Consider the following 25,068-nt stretch of genomic DNA (forward strand, 5'->3'; position numbering starts at 1 on the left):
TTATTATTATTATTATTATCTATATGTTAAATTGTTAATTTTCATGTTTTTTATGTCAGAGGACCCCCTTGATAGTGCATCTGAAGGAGCTTACCCTCAAATAAAATGTCAAATAAAATATCTTACAAGTATTATACAACTCAAAAGAGCAGCATCTTAAACTCTACAAGATACAATTTTTGTATAGTTAAAGACTTTGTCATTCTCATTCTGCTCTGTGGCCAATACTGAATGAGTACATCCACTGCAGCATCTAGCCCCTACTCCTCCTCTTAGTCAACTTACCTGGTTAAACAAGGGTTAAAAGATTCTGTAGTGCAATGCTATCACCCATGAACACCGAGGGAGATTCAAAGGAGTGACATTACAAAAGAATTGTCTGACCTTCGACCAAAAGGGCTCACACACGGACATAGACACACACAGAGACACACATGCAGTGACTTTGTGGTTACATGGCCCAGCAAAATCAAAGAAGAGTTATTCTACTCGTGTTATGTGACCTCTCGCCCCAGTATGAATGATTGAACAGAGTCACAGAACCATAGCAGAAACCCTGCCAGTCTGACAGATAGAGGAAAAACTTAGTGACTTTAAGACCTTTAGTACAGGAATGTAGAAGTTACAAGTTAGAAGAGAGATACAGAAAGAACCTCTCTCTCCCTCCGACTGCGCTCTTTTTAGTATGTATCACTGCATCCTTCAGTATCCTGCCCTCGACCATTGAGAGGTAATGTTGTCTCCGGCAGTCATTCACATACCGGCAGTACTCAATAAACAGTGTTAGCATGTTTTGCTGCGTGCACGAGAATTTCTGTGAGCTTACCTCCTCCAGTGTGTTGCTGAGCTGAAAGATCTGTCCTTCTCCTTCCACCTGCCGTACACACAGTTTGCAGCTGATCTCTGTAGTGGCTGAGCTCAGTCTCTCCAGGGTAAAGGTACAGTGAAGAGTTCTCTGACTACCGCTCCACACCTGGTAGAATGGGATCTCCTAGAAAATGCATACATATATTACTGCAAAGCAAATTTTCAAATAGGTTACCTCAGGCGTCAAACACACGTTCTAATTGTGCCTTTGATTCAGATATGAATAAAAGCTAACTAACTATCAATAGCGGTACCCTGTAAAACAAGGACTTTGTTGCTAACATTTAACTCTTGAGGACATTTGAGGTGCTTAGCAAGTGCGGTGCTTTTAAGTAGCTTTCATAATTCATGACAATACATCAAACTGAATAACTGTGAAGATATTTTACTCTTTACTATGTACATTCACACAAAGGCTTTCTGATAGTTTATCTGATAGTTTGTTTGGCTAAATATATGTATACATGGATGTGTGTGTGTGTGTGTGTGTATGCAAGTATGTGGCAGTCACCTGATACTTTGCGATGAGTTTGCTCTTCCAGTGTGTGTGTGGCACATCATGGATTGACAGTCTCAGATTGTGTGTGCTGTCTTTAAAGTTCAGAGTCTTTGGCTCATCCAGTAGCTTCCCTCCCATCTGGGTCTCCATCTGAAGTACCTCCTACACAAACCCCACAAACAAACAATAACTACTTCAACTCTCCTCTTCAAGTTTGCTTCTGCTTTATCTTGCTCATTGAACCAGTTGTTTTTCATACAGCATTAGAAATTGTAGAAAGCCTTTAATTTATCTTGCATAATTAAGGCAGACAATACTGCCTGCCTTGAAGTGTGCAGCACCATGAAACACTTGAAACACATGAAAGTTTTCATTAAGATATCGTCACAAATCTCAGAAGTTGTATTCCCTGGATTTAAGCAAAACTTAGCTCTTCTAACTGCACTGAACTGAAGAGAGACATTAAGATCAATAAAAATCTTGATTAATAATGCACCACCAGTCAAAGTACCGCTGTTGTGAGCTGTGGGAAAATTAAGCATATCTTTAATGTGAGACTGTAAAATTGAATGACTCCTACTGACTTTGGAAAACAACCTCAATGCATCATAATTCTTCTGCAAATAACTTACAGCTGAATTGTGATTATTTAAGATTCTGCACCTCATTTTTTGTCTTTTCCTTTGCTGAATTTCTTTTTGCATGTCAAAAAAGCTTTTCATTTTGTACTCTATAGTTTTAAAGAATACAGAACTACATTACTTAGGACAGATTCAAAAGATATTGAATCTGTCTGATATTGTCCATTTCATGTCTTTGTCCATTTTGTGAACCAAAGTAAGAAGCACTTTTCACTTTACTGTTGAAGCAGCTGTTTCAATAATACATTGCACACATTGTCCTGTAGGGATTTTTGCTCATCCTTTTCAAATTGACTTCTGTATGTCAACAAAGCCCATACGAAGAGCGTACTAAGTAAGTATCTGTACCCTACAGACACATAATGGTAAACACACATACTGATAACATCAACATATTTACAGGCACATGAACTGCACACATACACCTACATGAACAAATCAACACACAAACACACACGCAGTTATTTTTTTCACGGAAGAATAAGTTATCTGTATGACTTATGATGCCTCCCACAACCTTTGCAAAATAATCAATTCTTCCTTCCCATCATCTTCCTACGCGGCAGCTCTACAGTAGACATACAGCAGAGACTTTCCCTTTGAAACACCAGCCGATCAATTATACTACACAAAGTCTCCATCATTAAAAAGTCCACCTCTGAACTTTGTTTTCAAGCTACAATTGCTTGTTTGAAATGTTAAACCTGAGTTTGTGTTGATGCTTGTGTGCTTGTGTGCGTGTGTGCATGGCTGTGTGCCACGCTGACACTTGACTTATCATTGCATGCATAAATTACCAATGTTAATCTCCCGTATCAGATGGTCCCTCCAGTGCTTTGAATTTGTTTAAATTCTAAAGCATCCGCTATTTTGACATTGCTTGACCCTGTTTTGTTTACCGCTTCTCAGCTCATTTCCTGAAGACTAGAGGTGAAGAAACTTTTATTTATGACTCTAGACAATCATTTCTATTCAAGCTGTAATATATTTCACTTCAAATGCAAATGAACAGGGACGAGTTTGTGTATGGGTGGTCCAAGAGAGAACTAAATCCCTCATAGGAATAAAGAACACCACAAAGCACTCAAACTAAAATATCATACTCACATCTTCCTTACTCTAAGAGTTGTTCAAGACACTGGTAGAAACTTTGCAAAGCCGAGTATATAGTACTGTACATACATATATGCAGTATGTCTATAGTATTTATGTGTAAATTAATTCGATGGACTGACTGCGTCCTTAAAAGCAACTCAACAAAGGTTATAATGGGTTTGAGTTCATTAGTTTGATTAGATACTTTACCTTGAGTGCATCCTGTGTGTCATCCAGACAATAGACCCTGATGTGATAGTCCAAAGTTGTGCAGGACACGGGTCCAAAAACAGCCAGTTTAAGCCTCTTGGCGGCTGCCGTGCTGACTGATTGGCCCACCAGGCAGTAAGTCCCCAGTGTCTCTGTTAGGATGTGACATGCCTCTGAATCCATCTGCACGTAACAGGGGGTGGTGAAGTTCTCCTCTCCCACTACCACCACATCCTATAATGAACAAAAATGAGTTACTTTCAGATTGTCACCAGCATGCTGAGTTAATGATAGATGACTGAGACTGGTGTTAGTTCTGAAACAGCTGAATTTACCCTTTACTCATCCCAGCTGCAGAGAAATCCAGGGAATTTATTCAAGACAGACTAAAACAAGGTCTCTATTTAGAATGAATCCTGAAGTATTTTTTCATTATATTTGAGTAAGTAGCCTGCCTGTCTTCTGGTGTACTCCTGTTTGCTATGAAGAAGTTGCTGTTGTCAATGCAAACTCAACATTTCCTCCATCTGTTCCACACACTTCCTCAGGTTTAGGTGAACAATTCTCTCCCTTTCCTGTGTTGCTTTTATTGTGAGACATCTACAGAAACTTCATTAACAGCAACTTAACAAAAAGGTAGAACCGGTCATAGATTATCAAACTGTGATGTTCAAACGTATTTATGTTTTAAAGAGAAACTCCAATCAACTCAGTGGCAAGTATGACATCACTATCGGCTTCTAAAAATGCCACGCAAAGTAGAACCAAATTCCAGTTTTCCCTCATCCACCTTTTGTTTGTGCACATTCTTTATTTGTTCATACAGACCACTATTGTTAAAACCTGGCCATTATTTGAATACCAGCTTTATTTAAGAATTCATGGGCATTATGCCACATTCTGTCTGTTAACACAACACAACCAGACCTGCTTTCGGAGCCCTTTCCACTAACGCAAACAACCCCATGAGTAAGCAGGGTTGTGGTTTATACCTGATGCATTCCTCTGTGGCTATAAACAGCATTTTTTAAAATGCAGTGGCAGTACTGATGTGTGTAGTTCTGTGCTAACTATAAAACCTGGCTATAAATGTTGAGTTTTAATCCTTTGGGATCTCTTTAATGATGCAATAAACAGTGTGTGACTCCTGTTGTTAGACTGGTAATTTATCTTAGAAATCCAGTTATTGGATTCTTGATTCAACAGATTGTGAATGCAATTCATGTTGAGACACTGAACTGAAATGTAAATGAATGTCTGGTTGAACATATGACTCCTGAAAGGAAATCATGGTGTCCATTAGGAGAATGATAACACTTGTTCAGAGCTGTTGTCTGTGATGTGTGTCCAATCTCACTATGATTATCTGCTGGCTGTTGCTCATATTATTTCTGCAGCTCTCTGACACAGCCTGAGTAAATCCATATGGCTCTTTGGGTCGAGGGAGGATGCACAGGCTCACAGTGTTTTCCTCTTAGTACAGGGGGTACTGAATCTTCAATTCATGGTCCACATATCCATGTTTGTGCGTATGACTGTGAAGTATTATGTGTGCATGTTTGCGGATACAAACGTACTGGGGCATGGATCTGTGTTCAACACGCACATGTGTGATACAAATATTGAGTTTTGAATCACAACTCATGTGGAGTTGTGTTCCTACAGATGAGCTGAATCAATACAAATGGGTAGGAAAGCAATATGGTATGAATCTGTTATTACTGGTAATCACAACCGTGGCTGCTCCCCCCTGATGTGAGGGGAATTAAATTACCTTCCTCTCTCTGTTTTGGAGGAAAACTTTCTGATGGGAAATGGACATTCTACTGCAATAAGAGAAAAACAAATCGACCTTCTGATGAAATTCCACTTTTCATTTTTCTCATCTTTTCCCACTCTGCACCCAACCCCTTCTGCCTCTCTCCCTCTCGCTCTCTTTCTCTCTCTCTCTCTCTCTCACACACACACACACACACGCACAGAATCTTATGCATGGCTAATTGTGCAGAGACATTGTGTTGAGCTGTGATAAGCAACAGAAGACAGCATACAGGGGCCTTGTAGACACAGTGATGCTGCAAGACAGCCTTATCACCCACACCCACACACAAGGATACACACATGCACGCACACATACATGGTCACACACACACACACACAAACAGATTGCTGAGGTAGAGACTTCATGCTGAGAGACACGGGAGGAGGGAGACAGAGAAGGGTAGGAAAAAAAAGGATAGAAACATAAGAAGAAAGATGAGAGAAGAGGAGGATGGCAGGAGCATAACAAATTGCTTCTGATAGGAGTCTTCAACCCCCTGCTTTTCTACTAGCCTGTAGGCACTTTATGTTTACCAAATTTTCTCTCCTTTTCTTTCTTTTCCTCTCCCTCCCTCACTGCATCTGTGTCTGTGTAATGCAGACTATTATTGTGGGCAAAGACAATAATGTGAGTGGGTATACATGTATTTATATGCTGTGTGCGTTTTCCTGTGTACATGACTAACAATTTAACAATTTGGCTGTGATTGTATACAGGTGCGGGACTATTTTGTGTGAATGCATCTGTGCTCTTGTACGCATGCCTTTTTATGTTTGGATTATTACGCTGCTGTATATGTGTATGATGTATTTCTATTATCTGTTATTGCAATTATGATTCAAAAGCGGCACATTGTAGCCCACTAAAAACAGAGCAACACAGCAACCAACATACCAACACAAAAGGGTGTCCACCCTCACTCACCTCCCACTCTCCCATGGCCAGTTGGTTCTTCAGCTGTATGAGCCAGTCTTCCTGGACGTTGTCAGCACAGTGGTGGATGGTGAGGATCACTGGTCTGGTCAACAGGGCTCCTGGAGGTCCACAACTCACCACTGGGCTCAGCACAGTCTGAATGTCCTCTAGCGGGGGTCTGGAAAAGACAGATAACAGAGAGGTGAAATGATTCTTTAGAATAGAGCGACAGGAGGGCTGCACTGTTGGCTACCAGTTAGTGTGCGCATCAACTGCAGAAAGCTGTATTGATTTCATTTCTGGTTGCGTTATTGTCTCATAATGTTCATATATGGAAAAACATGGCTGGCATAATAGAGAAAACAGGTGGACAGTTGGGTTAGAGTAGGATAGACTAGCTTAGAGTAGATGAGAAAATCAGAGAACAAAACAGATCAGAGCAGAGCAGCACAAATTCAATCAGAGGATGATTAGTGCAGTCAGCAGGGCTTCAGTCGGGCCTCAGCTGGAATCAGTAGTTTGCAGCTCATGGCTGGAAAAAAATGACTACTGGTCCCAGGCTCTCCTGCTTTTTACAGTGATTTCAATTATTGGAAACCATTTTATTTGCTAACGAATGTACAAATGTCAGATTGTACATATCATATCCATCAGTATTTATAATTTATTCCCTTTCTTTCATGAGTTAATAGTGAAGTAAAACCACATTCTTAAACAATACCTTAATATGAAAATACATATGAAAGTGACTGTCTGTACTCCTGTGTAATACATTATCCAGTCATTTTTCTTCCTTGTGTTGCCGAAAGACTGGGAAAGAGCCCGTACGGATAGAGGAGATGGATCTAAATTTTAACAGTGATTTTTTTTTTTTTAGCCCACCTTGTGTCAGGAGGGCACTAATCCTTAGCAGTATTATCGATTCAGCTGCTGAAGCTCATTATTGACTCATGAAGGGTTCACATGGGTAGGAGAAGCTAAGAGAAACATACTATAAAGAGATAAAGAAGGTATGACTCAAACTGTGCCAGCACACTTTGACTTATCTAATGCAGGGGTCACCCCTTAATGAATTACTGTTATTGATGTGTAATGTTATTTGTCTTTTAATACACAAATAGAGGAAACTGATGTTTTAAGTTGTGTATGCGGCAAAACGGACATCTGAGAGTTAGATTTTAATGAGCTAAACCACATGATTCTGGCTTGCCAAGTGTTGCTGAGGGAAGTCAATGCAGCTATGTGATTTTTGCTAGCCAGCTATTGACTGAGATGAAGACAAAGGACAGGGAAGAGGTCTGACTCTTAGAAATACTGTAGCACATTGCAGGAGGCCTAATTCTTATTGACTGCGATTGACTGGAAAGAGGTTAGAGTAGATGCGTGGCATAGAATACGTGACTCAAACTGTAACAAGTGTCCTATTACTCAGCTCCTATTGAAGCTTTAAAGGGTCAGTTTATCCAAATGACTGAAATAATAAAAAAATAAAATAATATTTCCTCACTTACTCCTAGTGGTATCAACACATGTAGGGATGTGCAGAGAGTCCAGTATTTATATTTGCATCTGTATTTGTTGAGGCAGCAAAATTATTTGTATTTGTATTTGTATTCGAATAAAAGTGGACAGAGTCTTAAAAGTCCTGTTTTCAGTTTTTTACGCTTTTAATTTTAATTAAAGTGTTACAATAAGTGTACATGAAGCTTGTTCATGAAGCATGTGTCAGTAGCTCAGCTTTATCTCTGGGGAACACTCCCAACTTTGGGAGTGATGTCCAAATTAGGAAATATGCGTCATGTAGCAGGTGGATGTGACTCCCCTCACTGAGACCCACTGATAGACGTCGCAGTGGAGCAGAGGAGAGACACTGAGATAGTGATGTAACTGACCTGCACGCTGTTATTTGACATGGTTTATTTTTCTTCCTGAAAACAAATCATTTTTGAAATATTTGTATGATACAAATATTCGTAAAAAAAAACCCCACTATTTGTGCTTTGCCGAATAATGTATTCGTATTCGGGCACACCCCTAAACACGTGCAGATAGTTTTATTTGCCCAGTTTTTGAGATTGCTATCTTTGAACATTGTCTCCATCCACAATGCAATAAAGGTAAATGGAATTTGGTCCGTGGTTCTCACAACATTAAAAAATATATATTTAAAAGAACACATTCTTCTAGAAACAGTGTCCATGTTCATTGGATAATGCACAAACCTTTCTGCAAGCAGTATTCATTTGAACTACTCTCTTTGGAAAAAACAGCTCGCATGAAAACTTCTGTGTTCTGTGGATTATACAGTGTAAAAGGGGCATCACTTCTGAATAGGGATGTTACTGTTGAATTTTTTAAAATCACAAACCAAAGGGCAAATAAAACCAAAAGCATCCGCATTGCTAAATACCACTAGAGGTACTGTAAGTTGGAGAATTTTAGGCTTTACAGATGTACGATATACTGTATCTCAAATTTAACACTTGCCATTGCTGTGAATGGTTTAGGTGTGTAAATGGGAAAAAGAGAGAGGACAGACATACTGAGAATCATCATGTGTCCAATATAAACTTTAAGGGGAAATTATTTTGTTGACTGTGAGAAGCAAGGCAAAGCAAATCATCAGGATACATATTGATTCTGTTGAATCAAATCTTCGCTCTCACTCTAAAATGAATAAAAATATATATTTTGGCATTCCTTTTCCATCTGAAAGTTCATGCAGAGGTCATGTGTGCATCTGTGTATGTTTTTTTTTTTTTTTTTTACTTTTTTCCACACTACAGGAGGGTGTGAGGCCCGGTAATTTTTAAATTGAGTGCTGAAGAATTCTGCAAAACTGCATCTAGGAAAGTTTCACAGAACAGCAGTATAGAAATTTTCTCCCTTGTGTCTCATGTCCCATAGAGAGTTTTACCTCACTCATGCATTGGGAATGCTTGGGAATAGAGGATTATAGTACATGTAACAGGATAACAGTAATCCTAAAAATAGCCACTAATCTGTTAGTTACTGTGGAAACAGCGATCTTTTTGCATGTGCTCTCAGAAGCTATGTGTTTGTTTTTGGGATTTATAACATTGCACAAATACATTTCTGTTGGCCACACTGCAGTCAACATTTCACACATCTTAAAATAATGGGTGTTTCATTTTCTACATTTGTAAATTATGTGGATTACTATACAGATTATAATGTTAAGTAGGTAATTAATGTGTAAATGATTCACCTATAATCTCCTCAACTCTGCTACTTAGGAATTTTAATTCTGGTATTAATATAGGAACTCTCTGGTATTACCTAACCTCTGTTGACTAAATCAGAAAAAAAAGATGTACATGGATAAATTACACACTATAAATAATAATGATTCATCCCTTGCTGTGGATCCTAAACCCATATCAAACTGTGAAAGTCTCCCTACACAACCATACAAACAGACTTGAGAAGCCACTGGCCAGGAGAAAGACAAAGAAGAAAAGACAAAGAAAAACAAAGAAACAAAAAGAACATAGACAGAGATGCCGATATGAAGAGAAAATGGGGACAGCGGGGAGATACAGAGAGAAGAAAACCACACAGTAGAAAACTGAGGAAACGAGAGAGACAAGACTTACCTCAAGCTGTCCTTCCTGTGCACAGTCACATACATCTCATATACCCTACCCTGAGGAACAGCACCCGCTGGAACCAGCAAACTCACACCTGCAGGAGGGAGGGCAGGGTAGGCAAGATGGATGGAGGCAGAAATAACCAGTTTCATCATTTGATGCAACCCATTATCACTTTATCATTATGATTAATTATTGAATAATATTTTTTAAAGGCAACCCGTGTAAAACTTTCTCTTAAATATATTATCCATTGAATTGTGCTGCAATGTTTTATAGCTTCTGAGAGTTGCTTCCTACCAGCAGGTTATATTATTCATTACTCTTGCCTGCCCACTGCTTTTAAAACCTCACATAAGTCTACTGAGAGTTTTTTTCTTTTGAATTTAGGTAGCAAGAGAACATCCCAAGGTTGTTTTGTGTAGCATGTTGACTGTACAGTAGTGCTAGTACTCTTATTTACTTTATGTGGTTAGTTTTCTAGTACAGGGAATGTATTTGATCTTGTTCAAGTCCATAATACTTCTTGCTTGACAGTATTATATTTAATGTCATTCTTACCATTAGTAACATTTTTATACTCATCAAAATCCCAAAAAGTTCTTGGATATTCACATAATTCACCAACCCATTATGAAAGAAGTTAAAAAAAATCTCTATGGTTGTTGTATCAGTATACAGCAACCAGATTTATGATTTATGAGGAGTTGGTGTGTGTAGAATATAAAGTTTACCAGAGTTGGGTACAATGAGATGTCCTCCTTGGTTGTTGAAGGATCCATGAGCGGTACACGAGGGGTCACGCGTTCGGGCCAAGCTCTGGTTGCGAAGGTTCATGGTGTCGCTGTTATCCAACAGAGACTGGGTTATCTAGGAATCAAAAGACAGCAGTCAGTGTGGTAGTATAAAGAAAGATACACACAACACAACACTGACTGTCACAGACTGTACTAGACATATTCTTTTTCTGGAGAGACTGGATCATCTGGTCTTAAATGATAAATAAAACAAACTGAGGAATCAATGTCAGTCATTAGCTTGGCTGAGAAATGCAGTTATCCAGCAGCACAGAGGTATTCCCATTAGAAACACCACATTTTAAATGCATACTGTTGTAACTATGACACAACGTAAGAAGAATTTGAATGGATGCCAGGCACATATTGCAACAAGCCCTTCATTTTCTGTAGCATTGTGGACATGTATTTTAACTGTAACATTAGTCTGCTGATTAGTCTACTCGTTTCCTGTTAGACCTATAACAAGAGCAGGCATTGATCATAGTTATAACACCGTGTACACCCTAATGCATAAAATCGAACGGTACCCATGCACTAAGGAAGCTGAAAGAAGTGAACACATGCATATGCACAGTAGGTGATTTGTTAATTTTTAACAGGGAAGATGGCCCAATGGGAGCGCTAGGATTAGGGTTAGGGTTAAGAGTGCAGGATTATCATATACGCCTAGCCTAATTCTTGATATTATAATTGCGATTTAAAAGAACTACTTTAAGGCTAAATATGTTAAATATATTCATATATTATATATAAATATTTTGTGTTGGCCTATTCTTTTACTCTAGTCAACTAAACAACCCCTCTGCCCTTGCACTCCCTCTGCTACTAGGGGATGGCAGATTAACAAGGGGGATGCATTTTGGTCATTTTTCTAACATGGGGGATAGCATCCGCCCTCATATCGCCTACTGCATATGCAGAAAATCAATGTGGCATAGTTTGAATGTTGGACTTCCTTTAAAAGAGGTTATGTTAAGTATGGTATACAGTAAATGTATTTTAATGAAACCATAGGTTCATGGAGGTCCAGATATGTTTTACTGAAGGCCAGCCTCTTCTTGTAAAGGTCAGTTTTATTTTTACCAGGCTGATCAATATCAATACCCTATGTAAAACATTTTATCATGTTATTTAAACTTATAGCTTACCAACTTTAAACTTTTTCCACTAGATTTTTCCTGCATTCACATTCATCAAAATGATTTGGTTTTTTTTTTTTTGTCTTCGAATGTTTTCTTGGTAACCAATAACTAAACTGCTACAGGGAAGATTTGCATCTGCCTGGGAGCGCTGCCATAGGGCTAAGCTAGTCATGGGTGAAAAGAGAGCGAATTTACAATAGACATAAGAAACCACCTAAGGGTAAGTGGTAAAATATGACCTGTTTTGCATTTCATGGTCTAAATGTCCACAGTGAGATGGAAAATAAGGAATTAAGATTCAGTAGTTTACTCCCACATCAAACAAAGAAGACAAGAGGTTGATTCAGTGTGTCGAGGACAAACGGACTGAAACTAAACAAATTCAAAGAAATTCTCAAATTGGCAAGGCGATGTCAGTGATTAGAAAACAACAGTAATAGTATTATAATAATATTATTGAAAACAATAATAATAGCAGATGAAATCATCAAAAGGTGCCACTGATCTGTAGAGCTCAAAGATACTGAGTTCAGCTCTAGTACTGCCTCAGGACAGGTGCCGCGATGAAGCCGAGTAGTTTCATCTGTATTTGTGACAACTGACTCTGGTATGCAGGCCATGTAGTTGACAGAGCAGAGGGAGGAAACTGGGGCACTTAGCTGCATGTATACTAATGGTATTTGGTTTTGTATTTATGTGACTGGGAATACATAGCTGCTGTGCTTTTGTATTCGCAAAATACACTCACCGGGCACTTTATTAGGAATATTTGTGCAATCTAATGCAATCCAATACAACAACTCTGCCATAAATTCTACTTTTATGAAGCTTATACCTTTTCAGCTTTTGTTGAGATTGTCAGAAAGCTGATAATTCAACTTTATGTTTATTATTGAGGTCGTAGTGGGTGGTGGTGGTTTACTGGACTGCATTATACTGAAACGTGTTCCTAATATTTTGCCACCCTCATGTATGTTAATGGGGTGGACAAAATATGAGACCAAAATATGACCACCCACTACGACCTGAATAATGAACATAAAGTACATTATCACCTTTCTGACAATGTCAACAAAAACTGAGAATGTATAAGCTTTGTATCAGATTGCATTAGATTGCACTTTTGTACTTTCAAGTAGAAGCAGAATCATAGAAGTGGATAAAAGATACTGATGGACACATTCATGACATTACCTTGGGTGACAGTTTCGATGTAAAGTCTCCTCCGAGATCATCCTGTGGTGTGACCAGACCCGAGGAGTTGTAGACTTTTATCTTCAAGTTGGGGAGAGGGTCTAAGAGTGGAGAGTTGGTCATTGGGATTTTATCTGACACATCATGGAGGGCATACACTGGACCACGATACATGGCAGCTGCATTTGTCAAATCAGGAGGAGCTGTCAGTAGATCAGCTAGGGATGAAATGAAAGAAAGAGAGAAAGAGAGGGAGCAGAAATGGGAGGAAAATGGTAAATAAAAGCAAAAATCTGATTTTAAAACATGAGTTGAGTTTAACAACGCCACCAGACGGGATCAGAGAAGGTGTCTGACAGAGAAGGCAGGAATGAGGGCTAAGACTGGATACTTTACAGCATAAACGACAACACACTGCTGTAGTATGGGGCATGTTGGGAGACCTTGTAGGAAGATCAGTGAGCAGGAATAAGGGGAGTAAGAAGAGAGCAGGCAAGGCTGCTGATAAGGTATCAGTGCTTGGTATGATACATGGCAGTACACAGGGGCATGACCTGGATCAACGACTAGTCATGGCTGCTGCACATAGAGAGAGAGAGCCAGAGAGAAAAAGGGGGCGGGGGGGGGGGGGGTTAGGGAGGGAGAGAGAGAGAGAGAGAGTCTAGATTTGGAAGGCGATGCTTACATTTCATGTAAAGGAATTGATGACATTTTATAAGTCATATTTAGATCTATAAATCATCAAAACAAACTCATAAGTGCCAGAACCAAACTACATTACTTTATGCTGTACGATAAAAGAACAGAAATGCTCTTTAATCACACTTTGATCACATCACTGTCTATTTGTAAAGGGGGCACTGTGTCGTGTCACATTTAAATCTGTCTGACACAATCTACCATGTACATTTGTCACAAAACATGACAATGTTAATTGTTATACTTGGGTTCTTTTAATTATATGTTCTTTATACTAAAGGGTGCTGTCTTTTTACCTTCATTATCCTTATACAGTGGTGTATAATAAATAGTTTATTTAGAATGGAACAAGCGAGACTGCGTGCAATAAACAAGCAGCACATTGGGAAACATTTAGAGTAGATCTGAAAACTAATCTCAACCACATTGAGATTAGTGAGAGTTTTGAGAGAGTCACATTTTTGATTAGATTAAATGTATAAACAAAATAGTAGACTGATTCATGTTATTTAATTTATAACTCTGAAGCTCTGAATGAAGCTTCATCATCTATGGAAATAAGAAACTCTGCTCAGTGCTCGGTCAGATGTGATTTGAGGCTACTGAGTGGATCCTACTTGATACAGCGTGTGTGTAGTGTGGCGTCTTACACTACACTTTCTTGAGCTGCCATTACTGATGTATGCTAATGGTGCCAACTTGACACTTTTTATGTATCGTGAGCAAACATCCAAGCATCCCACTTACACACGCACACATACAAGCACTGGCATAAATAAGAAAACATGGGCACTACACAAGCACTTACATATGCAAACATACCAATAACATGCACATAATACACACAACCCCACTACATATATGGGAATTACATGATGTAAGTGGGGATAGCTAGGTAAGTCTCTCTGAGATTTTCTTCTCTGCTCATCATGGAAAGGTTAGAGTAAGCCAGGGGGCATCTGCAGGAACATGATGATTGCTAATCACTACAATATGCTAATCAATGTGCATGGCACAATATACAGGTACTGTGTTTACAGTATGTTGAGTTTAGCTACAAAATACAACTACCTTCTGATACCTTTCCTAGGACATCAATCACTTTATTATTTAGTTACTCCTTCCCTTGCTGCAGTAAATACATATAGACGGTTTAATCAGATCCTCTTTAGAATACCTCTACACAAACAACTCTCTTCCATCAAACAATCCAACAAACATTCAAGATTTAATTGGGATTGGGATCACAGGAAGGCCAGTTGTCTCCCGGGAACCAATCCAGATTTGCTCTCACCAGGCTCTATGATTTTGGGCGTAGAGCCTGAAATCCTGTCGTTCCTTTCACAAGCCCATTCATTCTAATTTTTAAATCCTTCATTATCACCCCCCACCAACACCACTCGCACACACCCCCACACATGCGCACACACAAACACACACACATCTGTCACCTATCACTCTCTTTCTCTCTCTATCACCAGGCTGTTTACCCTTAAAGCCAGTGGGTATTCCTGCCAAATCATCCCTGCTGAAATTTAATTAACAACTAACAGAAAACCACAGAGAGAGATGTAGAAAGAGAGAGAGAGGCAGAAAGTCAGAGAGAGAGAGAGGAAGGGACATAATTCTTCATTAACACTAATCAGAGATGGTCCCTCAAAGCGGAGTGACAAGCATCCCAATGCTTTCCTGATAAAATGTCAACCAATCTGAGCTTGTGCAAAGACATTCACCCTTTATACACATACGGACACACACATACACACACGATTACTTTAGCTCACCGTCTACCAAATTGCATCGCATCCTTTTTGACCTCACTTTGCTCCTCTTTTTTTTTTTTTGTATACCATCATTTGAACTTTGATTGTCAACCCACAGCTGACCACATAATAGCACACCCTGAACTGTTTAAAGCCCGACTGACATTACAATTAGTCATCCCTTTTTGCAGTCCAAAAATAATGCCAACATTTTTTTTAAAATTTTATTGACAATAGTGTGCTAGTCTTTGATTAACAGCAGCTGACAGGCTGAGCCCTGGCAGGGTAAAGAGAGAAAAAGTAAACAAACTTGTGCTGTAGCTCACAAGCCATGGGCAGACAGTGTGTTGTCAGTGGCCGTATTGAAGAGAAAGGACCACACCAGCATATAAATGGACCAAAGTAATATTGGCAGGTATAGGCTTCCATGTTGTTTCATGTGTTGCAGCTGAGCAGCTAAATGTTAACAGTACACTGTCTTTCTGGTGAATGTTTGTTTGGTGGCTTGTTCAACAAGCTGAGGTGTAGGGCAAGACATGTGTTCATGTTTGTAGGAAGGAGATAAGTGGTGATATGTGGCAAACTAAGCGTAACAGTTATGGTGTGTTCAGACCAAGTGCAAAGCATATTTTTCGCATGGTGTGATTACATCCAAAGTCAATGCAAAGATGTGAATTTGCACTGGGCGACACAAAATGATGTGAACATGTGTACGTGCAAGCTGAAAATGTTTCAACTTGAGTAAAAAATGTGTGTGTATCACGGCACTTTATGAATGTACTTCATGAACGTACGGAGAGTAGAGGGAGAAATGAGAGAGACTGGAAGGAAATACAGAAAGAACCAGAGTTCTTGGTGAGTTGTGAGTTCAGTCAGAGGCTGACCTGAACACACAGACTCACCCTTTCAGACGAGGTCGGTGCCTTCCATTACTACAGCTAATGTACTTTGGCTGTTTGGGGCAAATAAACACAAATGATTCAGCAGTTAAACTCACACAAGTAACATGAGTCGAAAATTGCTTTGTGTTTGATCTGAACACACCATTACACCTCTTCCTAACACTTCTTCCTCACATAGGCTACAGCGAACGAGCGAACTGTTGTGCATGCAGTGCGAAAAATTGTCCAGATATACTATGAGTAATGTCGCAGTGCTGAATGTGAGTGTGTGTGGAGGACTGGACAGAGCGCAGGGACAGAGCCGCTGCTTGCCGACAGAGCACCGGGGAGCTCTTGAGGAGAGAGGTGAGGGCAGAGCTGGAGCCTCTGGAGGAATAATACCCGGAGTCACACAGGATTCTGCTCTGATCTGGAGAGAGCTCAGAGTTTGTTTTTTAAACTTTTGGGATTAAAAAGTGGATTTATCTTAACGCTTACTTTCTCTTTATCCATGTTGACTGCTGATTGGAGGGGAAACAGAAACGTGAAGGACGTTAGCATTGATTTTGACCAATGAAAATAGGGTTAGGTGTACGAAACTTCACAGAAATAGAGCCAGGACGAGCATTTTTTTCAAACAAGTGACACAGTGCTCAGCCTGTTTGCTGACGCACGGAGCAGGTCAAGACATCTTCATTGACAAACAATGAATTAATCTGATGTTCGCTCGCTTGCTCGTTTGCATCACATCAAGTTAGGAATTGGTGTAACTTGACACGATGCGCACATCAGATTTTTTCAGTTTTTCCCAGTGAAGATGTCCTAACCTACTCTCTGCGTCTGCAAACAGGATAGGCAACGTGTTTCATGTACTTGCTCCACCTACAACCTATTTTCATTGGTCAAAGTTGACACTGACATCTGTGACGTTTCCGTTTCCCCTCCAGTTAGCAGTCAACATGGACGAAGAGAAACTAATTTACAAGGCTGAGAAGTGGCACATCTTGTATGATCCACAGCACCCTTTTTATGAGGATATCATCAAAACGAGGTTTGGAAGAAAATTGGGGAGCTGTTGGGAGTTACAAATAAGTCTTGTCCTCTGACTATATAGAAACAAGGCTGACAGAAGGTAACTTACCCTAGCAAACATTAGCCAAAGTTAGCTGCTTGTTAGCAGAACAATACTAAAGTGCCAACCTAGCTGAGTTTCAGAGAATTACAACAGTGACAGTCAATGTTGACAGGCTTTCTCTGGGATTGTGGTGTGGAGTGTTGGCTAAATAAATAAGCTACAGTGACATTTCTGAAACAAAACTATAGTCTCAGTTGATAACTGTTGGGTCCTAATTTAGACTTAATATGCACAACACAACACTACATATTGCATTATGTAATGAAACATTAAGTTTTGAAAAAAAGATAACAAAACCATGAAAATAGCTCATGAATATAAATAAGAATTTATTCTTTAACTGCACAGGCCCATATTTCCTTGGGGAAAGAAAGAAAAAAACAAAAACAAAACAAAACTGATGGCTGAACGGCAGGAAAAAAAACAGTCATGAATGTCTGAAGGTCATGAATGTATCACCATCACAAAAACAAATTCATGTTTGTAATGGAAAGGCTAGAAACAAAACATCTAGCAAACATATTCAGTTTATGTCACATTTTTTCATGAACTGCAAAAGCTCCATTGCTGGCTCTGTTGTGGCACTCCTGAATTTCTGCCATGGCAACGCTGGGCTGTGTGGCTTCTGCTTCCTCTAGCCAGTGCTCATCATCAGTTGGTCTTATGAACAGGTTATGGAGTACATATGCTGCAACCACCAGGGTGTCCACTTTGTTGCTCTTTTGGAAGACCCTCCATCTTGAGAATGCCAATAGCCTTCTCCACTGACATGCAGGCTCTGGAAAGCCTGTAATTGAACACGGCTTGTCTTCTGGGCAGGTGCTTTCCAGAGTAGGGACACATGAGATAGGGCTTCAAAGGAAATGCCGCATCTCCCACCATGGTGTAGGGCAATTTTCCCAGATGCTCTGCACCAGGGAGAAATTTATCTTGGAGCATATCCAGGGTCTTCTCCCACCTGTATTGCAGTGAATTTGTAATCTGTACTGAGAAGGGCTGGAAACACCACTGAGAATCTCCTCTTGTAATTCTTGAAATAACTTCTGGATGTGGATGGGGCTGTGATGTTAATGTGCTTTCAGACTAGTGACCCGATGCAATGAAGGAAATCCCATCTTTCTTTAAACCGCTTAATTATTTTTCTCTAGGTTTGCTCAGTGGGTCGATGTAGATATGTAGACAGCATCCTCCTTTCAATGACTTTGCATGTTACCATGTATCTGAAATAGAGGGAGAGAGGTAAGTAAACAATTTAGATGTATGCAGTATTAAATAACTGTTTTGCCATTTGCAGGTGTTGAAGCTAAAAGCAGATGGAAAAATATACTGTACGCAACACGTTTGTTCACAACTCAAGAAAAGCTCCACCCTGCCCAGTGGATCCAGTGGAGGAGAGGAGCACAAGCACCAGAGGATCCTGTGCTTTCTTTTGCCTTATGTTCATTTTTTTGGTTAGAATCACTGGCACTCCTTAAAATTTTGCTAAGTTACTGTAACTCTGAATATATGCCTGAAACTTTAATCTTCATTATTAAATATTCAGAACCACTCAAAACTACAGAACAAAAATGAAAGTATTTGTTTAAAAAAAAAAAAAGTGTCAAGCAACATTAATCACCCCATACTTTACAGAAGTAGTAAATTTTTAACAGAATTACAGAGTATAAACAGCTCTTATAACAAGGGTTGAAAATGTTATATTTTACTCTGTTGTACTCACTATGTCTACTGTTATAGCCCATGAGGCGAATCTTATGGAGGATGATAATATATTTAATTTGTCAATCTACTTTTTGTTGATATTCTTTCTCCTTTTTTCCCCTTCTTTTTTCAGGTCCAGGTGTAATTTAAGTGAGCCAAAACAGAGCATGAACTGCCTGCTGCAGTGCCCTGACCCAGAAATAGTCTGAAACTGAACCCACTGGAACCCCAACCAGCTTCCACTCATGTCCTGACGCAGCTCCAGCCAGTCTCTGGGCAGATTTCAACTGGACATCAAAACTCTGATGCAAGCATCACTTCCTCCCTGCCATCACACCCGCCATTAATCCAAGAACAAGTGAGCTACTTGCCATTCTGAGTCCAATACCAAAAGATGACGAGGACGAAAGCTTTTTGATGAAGTTACAGCTGTTAACCCTGATTTTAAATTGGGACAGACAACAACCACCCTAACCTCACTACCATTAAGCCCTGTATTCATGGCTGAGTAACCCTGAGTAACCCAAAATGGAAACTCCTGATCAATTGTTCTTTTTATTATCTTTTTATTCTTTCATTGTTAATATTATTGTAATTTATCCATTGGGTTATTTTGAAACAATATGTAGTTCACCAAGTGAATAATGGAGGATGGAAAGTATTTTTGTTTACATTTTACTGATGTTTCAAGAAGTACTATATGATATGATTATACAGTGCTTTTCTGAGTTCTCAAAAAGAGGGCACTTTGTTTACATGTTATTGACTGTTTCAAGAAATGGCAGCTACAGAAAGTAAGTGTTTAATACAATACATACTTTTGAGAAGTGAGAAGTATCTTGTTTTTATTACCTCAGAGCAATAGCAAGCCGTTTCTTAGGCTTGATAGACTCTCTGAATGTTGTTGTCTGTCCTCTTAAATCCTGCCCAACAAAGGATCACAGTGTCTCCATCTGGCTGGCACTCATGCGGAAGTAGTTCAAGAAAGCTGCCCTGTGAAGGTTGAGTTCTTGCACTAGGTTGTGAAATGCTCCGTGTTCCTTCCTTTTCCTGTTGATGGGATGTACCCATATGCAATATCTCCTTTGCTGCAGCTGCAGAAGTAGCTGCTCTCCTGCACCAAGCATGCTGGTATATTACTTCTGTTAATGACAGGACACAAAGTAGGACACACTGTTGTGCTTCTAAAGGGCACAGAAACAACGGAATAAAAACATCTTAATCCTAAAATGCTGTAACTCCAAGTGGGATCAGCAAGTGTTAAATTGGACTTTTCATATTCCTAAACCAAGAGCATTATCCAAACTGCTGTCATAATTGGCTTGAACACATTTTCCAGGCACCAAGTCCCTACCAGGTGGTAGTGTCTGTCCCCAAACACCCACAGTGGGGGTAGGGAGCAGACAATACTGCCCACTACTGGAGACAGATGTCCAAGCGCCCACACTGTATACAGTTTGCTTAGATACACATTTAATCCAACTGTGTCCATGGTCCATGGCCCCACTACCAAAGGGCAGTTTGTGCCTAGCAAGAGAAAGGTAAGTGCAGAGGAGTGTTTCACAAAGCAGGATTGGGTTTTTAAATTCCCCAAAAGTTTTAAACAATATCTTCTAAGTTATATCATGTTTTAGATTTACATGTGAATTTAAACAAGACTAGCTAGATTGTAAAATAACTCAGTTATTTCTTCAGTAATTGACAGTTAATCAATATCACTCTTTATTACAGCCTATATAATTGTAAGCCTATATAAAATATCACAGTGTATAAATCACAAAACTTCATCATTCTAGCAGAGGAAATGTTTAAAACTTAAAAGAATTATGTTAGTTATGAATAAATAACTTAGATACTTACTCATTTGCAGAGGGAGAAATCACAAGCAGCGCCAAAAAAAAATCTCATCCCCTCCTCGCTCTGCGACATCGCTTGTAGTATATCTGGACAATTTTTCGCGCTCCATCGGCTAGAGTTAGGAAGAGGTGATAGGCTACGTACAGAATTCACTATTAGCCTACCAGCATGCTGCTAATCATTGCACTTCAACTGGTTCATTGTCTCCACCGCAGCCTTTCTGCTCTGCTGTCCGCTCTGTGTGTGTCTGTGTGTGTGTGTGTGTGTGTGTGTGTGTGTGGAGGAGCTGAGAACCGCCACGTTCAAACACCGACACAGAGAGCAGAGGAGAGAACAGAGAGCAGAGGCTAAAGGCAGCGCAGCCATAACACCAAAACGTAAAAAAAAAAAATACTGATAAAAGAACTGACCTTAAAAATACCCCAGGTTCTTAAAATTTTAGAACCAGTTCCAATTCAGAACCAGGTTTCAAAGGGGCATCCGTAGTCGTGGGGCAGCCATGTCGTGGATATGTGGTGTCGACATTGTCGTCATAGCCATGCACAGTAAGCTGTTTTGTTCGTACTGTTTATATCAGTGTATTTCTCTAAACTGAGCTGAAAAGAAACGAGTACACATAAACTAGGGAAATAATATTATTATATAATATTAATGTCAGGTTTCAGTGCCAGCCTGTCATGTGCGAGACTATCACACTGCTGCTACCCTGCTAGTATAAGTTACATTTGTTTTTATTTGTTTCTTTCAAGAGGGGTGTGGGTCCCTCCAAGGCAATGGTAGGGGAAACACTGGACTTTAACTATCCTGTTAAAGGAGTTGTAGATCTGACAGGGGCTCTTAACACAAAATACATGCTGCAGATTCAATCCGTTCCTAAAATGGTCACTAAATGGAGACTATCAAGTAGTGTTAAGTATGATGAGTAACACTATGAGCACTTGTTTTGTCATGAGCTATTTTAAGCCATCTAATGTTAAGTCATTAATTTAAATATGTGGGAGTGTATGAATGCATGTCTCTTTGCAGGTTTTGCTACATTATTTTAGGGACTATTTTTCCATGTCTTTGACAAATAAATATTCTTACTGTATAGGAAAAGTTCATGGCATCTGTGGTCTAATGCCTGATTTATCCAAATTCCCTGTTCAATCCTGGCATTTCCAGTAAGCTATCAAATGCATGCACATTGGTGTACAAGTGTGTGACTGTGTGCTTCTTCTTGTCTTGTCCGTTTCACAAACGCAGAGGAGAGTGAAAGATGGCTCCACTTTCACAGGAAGACAAACAAGGAGGGAGTGTCTGTTGCAGCAGAAGTCACTGTGACGGGAGACACAGCGAGGCAAAGAGAGACACAGAGACGAAGATGAAGACAGGAGGATGCTGATAAACAGGAAATGTGACTGACCTGAATGTGCAGATGGGGAGGGAGAGAAAGAAAGAGTGATAGAGAGAGAGAAAGAATGGCAGAGAGAGAGTGCTTGATGGAAGAGAGTGGTCTTTGGTTGAGACAGAGATTAATCTGAACCTGTAGACTGACAAATGGGGGCAGAGCAAAGAAACTAAATGATACTAGCGTCAAAGCCTGAAAGTGGACGGAGCAGGTACAGTAATTTCCATGAAGGAACAATCACATCTGTTTTCCCTGTCCACCTGCAAACCTATCTACATGTATTATCTACATGTTTTTTTTATTTATCTACATATACTTTATATATTTTTATACTCAACATCTTTGTAAATGAGGGCCAGCACTCAATGATTTTCTTTGAGTTTAAATAAAGGTAATATATATTTATCTGTCTGCCTATCACTTATCTATCCTTCTATCTACCTATTTACCAACTTATCTAACATTGCCAAAATTTAAGAGAAACATAAAATCTGTAGTCCTCTCCTTGAGACACAGTAGGAGGGAGAGAGACAAACAGACACTTTCTGTCAAGTTCCCTTGGCAGCAAGTATCCGACTATCCTGACTGTTCTTCAAAAACACTGTGAGTCCTTATCTGTCTCAGGGTTATTTTTTTAAGGCTGGCTGTGCTCTGACTTTCCTCTACATGTCCTCAATAGATCATCTAGGTAGCTAACTCAGGCTGAAGCACATAAACTCCTCCATGACAATGTGCAACAAAACACAATTTCAAAAGCAGGAGTTGAAAGCTTATAAGAAACTTATTACATACTGCACTTTATTTCACTGAAATTGAGTAACTTTCATGTAATTGTACTTTTTTGAATACACTCTTAAAATCTGAATTTCTGCTTTAACTACAGTAGAGTATTGTTTAGCAGTAATCCTACTTAAGTGGGGCATTGTAGCATCCTTTCCACTGTGGATCAAAAGTCATTTCTTCAACAGTCCTTACCTGATCTGGCTGTTTTGATATTAACAGACTGGAATCCTCCATTCAGTGCTGACGTGTCGATGATGTCTGAGTCAAAATCACGGTGTGTCTTACGGTAGACAAAGAGCGCCACGATGACAGAGATGACCAGGCACATAATAACTGCGATGACAATGCCCACATACAGAGCCACGTCATCTGTGCTTGGAGCAGCTAGAGGGGACACAAAGAAGAAAAGAGGATCAATGTTTGGCAGACAAATGTTGTTTAGTATTGAAACTTTCACTTAAAAGAGAACTTAAGAGGACATGTATATGTCAGAAGAACAATGATTATTCTTATGGAACAGCAGGGCAGTAGCTGGGAAAGCAGCGTTCTTCATGTAGACAAGATGAATAGCACTGTGAGCTTCCAATTAACTTGGTATGACTCTCTGTCATTTTTAATTTGTGTTCAACAATTTCATTCTTAACTCAGACCACCTTTCAGACTTAAAGGACAATCTCTATAGGTTCCATTTCAAATGAAACTTTTAAATAGCCCTCCAGCTTGTGTAATATGATAATTTGTCTAGACAGAGGTAGAGAGAGAAACAGAGACACCTTTCATAAAAAAAGAACGGTACAAACTCTTAAAACTTAATAAGGCTGTTAATTATTTTACAAGGATCCCAACATCCTTTTTCAATCTGGCTGAGACTTTAATGGTGTTTCAGTGAGAACAACAGTGGAACTGAGATTCATGATCAGTCTTTTAAAGCACCAGAAGGGACTAAGAAAATGTTTAACTGATGGGGTGATGCAGCTTTTAAAAGGTATAAGCCACACTTACGGAAAAAGGAGAGAAGAAATGCGGAAAGGATGGGAGGCGACAAGTTAAGAGCACAGAGGAGGAAAGATGAGGAAGTAATAGGAGGGAAAGCCAATAAGTGAGGAGGAATATAGAAAAGAGGACATGCAAGCAGATGAGGAGCAAATAGAAAAGAATAGAGAGGAAAGGAGAGGATAGGAGAGAAGAAGAGAAGAGAGGAGAGGAGAGGAGAGGAGATAACAGCAAAGAAGAGGAAAACAGGTCAAAAGAAGCGAAATGCACTTGGACTTCAAAGCAGCAAAACAAACAAGCCTACATATTTAACATGAAAGCGCCTGTGAAACTTTTTTGAGTAGTCTCACACTTAAAGCACTCCTCATATAATCATGTCCTCTGTAGCTAGTAGGAGGGGATTTGTCTGCAGCTATTAAGAAGAAGACAGAAAAGTATAGGAATGTTCCTTTTAATCCGCCCTTAAAGTTGAGAGGCAGATAACAGGCTTTTAGCTACAAACAGCCTGAGTCATTTGCTAAAGGATTTTGCTGTTGTCGCATCAGAACAAGTTCAGAAAGCATGAACTTGATTATGCATGAAAGAATCCTTTGATGAGGCACACAAACATTCAAGCTAACATATGCTTATGCGCTGACAAGCATGATACAAACATACACACATTCACAGAGGAGAGGTCACTCGTGATGGTGTTAGTTGTTCATTTACCACATGAGGGAGCTGTGAACCACTTCTAGCATCTATGGGGAGCTGGACGCGTAAGGGTAAAAGCATGTCCCTCATAATTAAATCTGAGACTGTGATGAACAGAATGTCTGGGCACTTTGTCAAAGGAACAGAAAAAAATTATACTTAGGCTTAGCGTCCTAATCACGGTACCACAGTGTTGTCCAACTCTTGTAACACAGATGTTTGTGAAATAACGACAAAGTCATACATTGCAAATATGTGCTCCATAGATGAAAAAAAAATACACATAAGGACAGTACTGTAGGTAAGTAAAAAAAAGGACATGAGTATTAACATTTGATGTAATGAAAGCACAGGTGTAGTCTTGGAGGGGTTTGGCT

The 25,068-nt window shown here is 39.5% G+C and overlaps 1 protein-coding gene across 5 annotated transcripts in view; it reads right to left on the bottom strand.

The window, feature by feature from the left end:
- The window catches only part of LOC121904321 (netrin receptor UNC5C-like), a 210,685-nt gene that overhangs the window by 11,105 nt on the left and 174,512 nt on the right, over positions 1-25,068 (bottom strand). For 4 of the 5 annotated variants that reach the window (XR_006098207.1, XM_042422000.1, XM_042421999.1 and 1 more), the window contains 8 exons: positions 23,198-23,389; positions 12,797-13,014; positions 10,395-10,530; positions 9,667-9,754; positions 6,059-6,227; positions 3,313-3,546; positions 1,379-1,528; positions 827-991 (listed from right to left, as the gene is read on the bottom strand). Coding sequence is in view for 4 of the 5 variants with exons in the window: in XM_042422000.1 (XP_042277934.1) it covers positions 827-991; positions 1,379-1,528; positions 3,313-3,546; positions 6,059-6,227; positions 9,667-9,754; positions 10,395-10,530; positions 12,797-13,014; positions 23,198-23,389 (1,352 nt within the window). In the remaining variant the exon portion in view is untranslated. The remainder of the gene's footprint in view (positions 1-826; positions 992-1,378; positions 1,529-3,312; positions 3,547-6,058; positions 6,228-9,666; positions 9,755-10,394; positions 10,531-12,796; positions 13,015-23,197; positions 23,390-25,068) is intronic. The other variant, XM_042422002.1, reaches the window with a different exon arrangement.

This window comes from Thunnus maccoyii, chromosome 9 (genome assembly GCF_910596095.1).
Source record: "Thunnus maccoyii chromosome 9, fThuMac1.1, whole genome shotgun sequence".
Lineage (NCBI taxonomy): Eukaryota > Metazoa > Chordata > Actinopteri > Scombriformes > Scombridae > Thunnus > Thunnus maccoyii.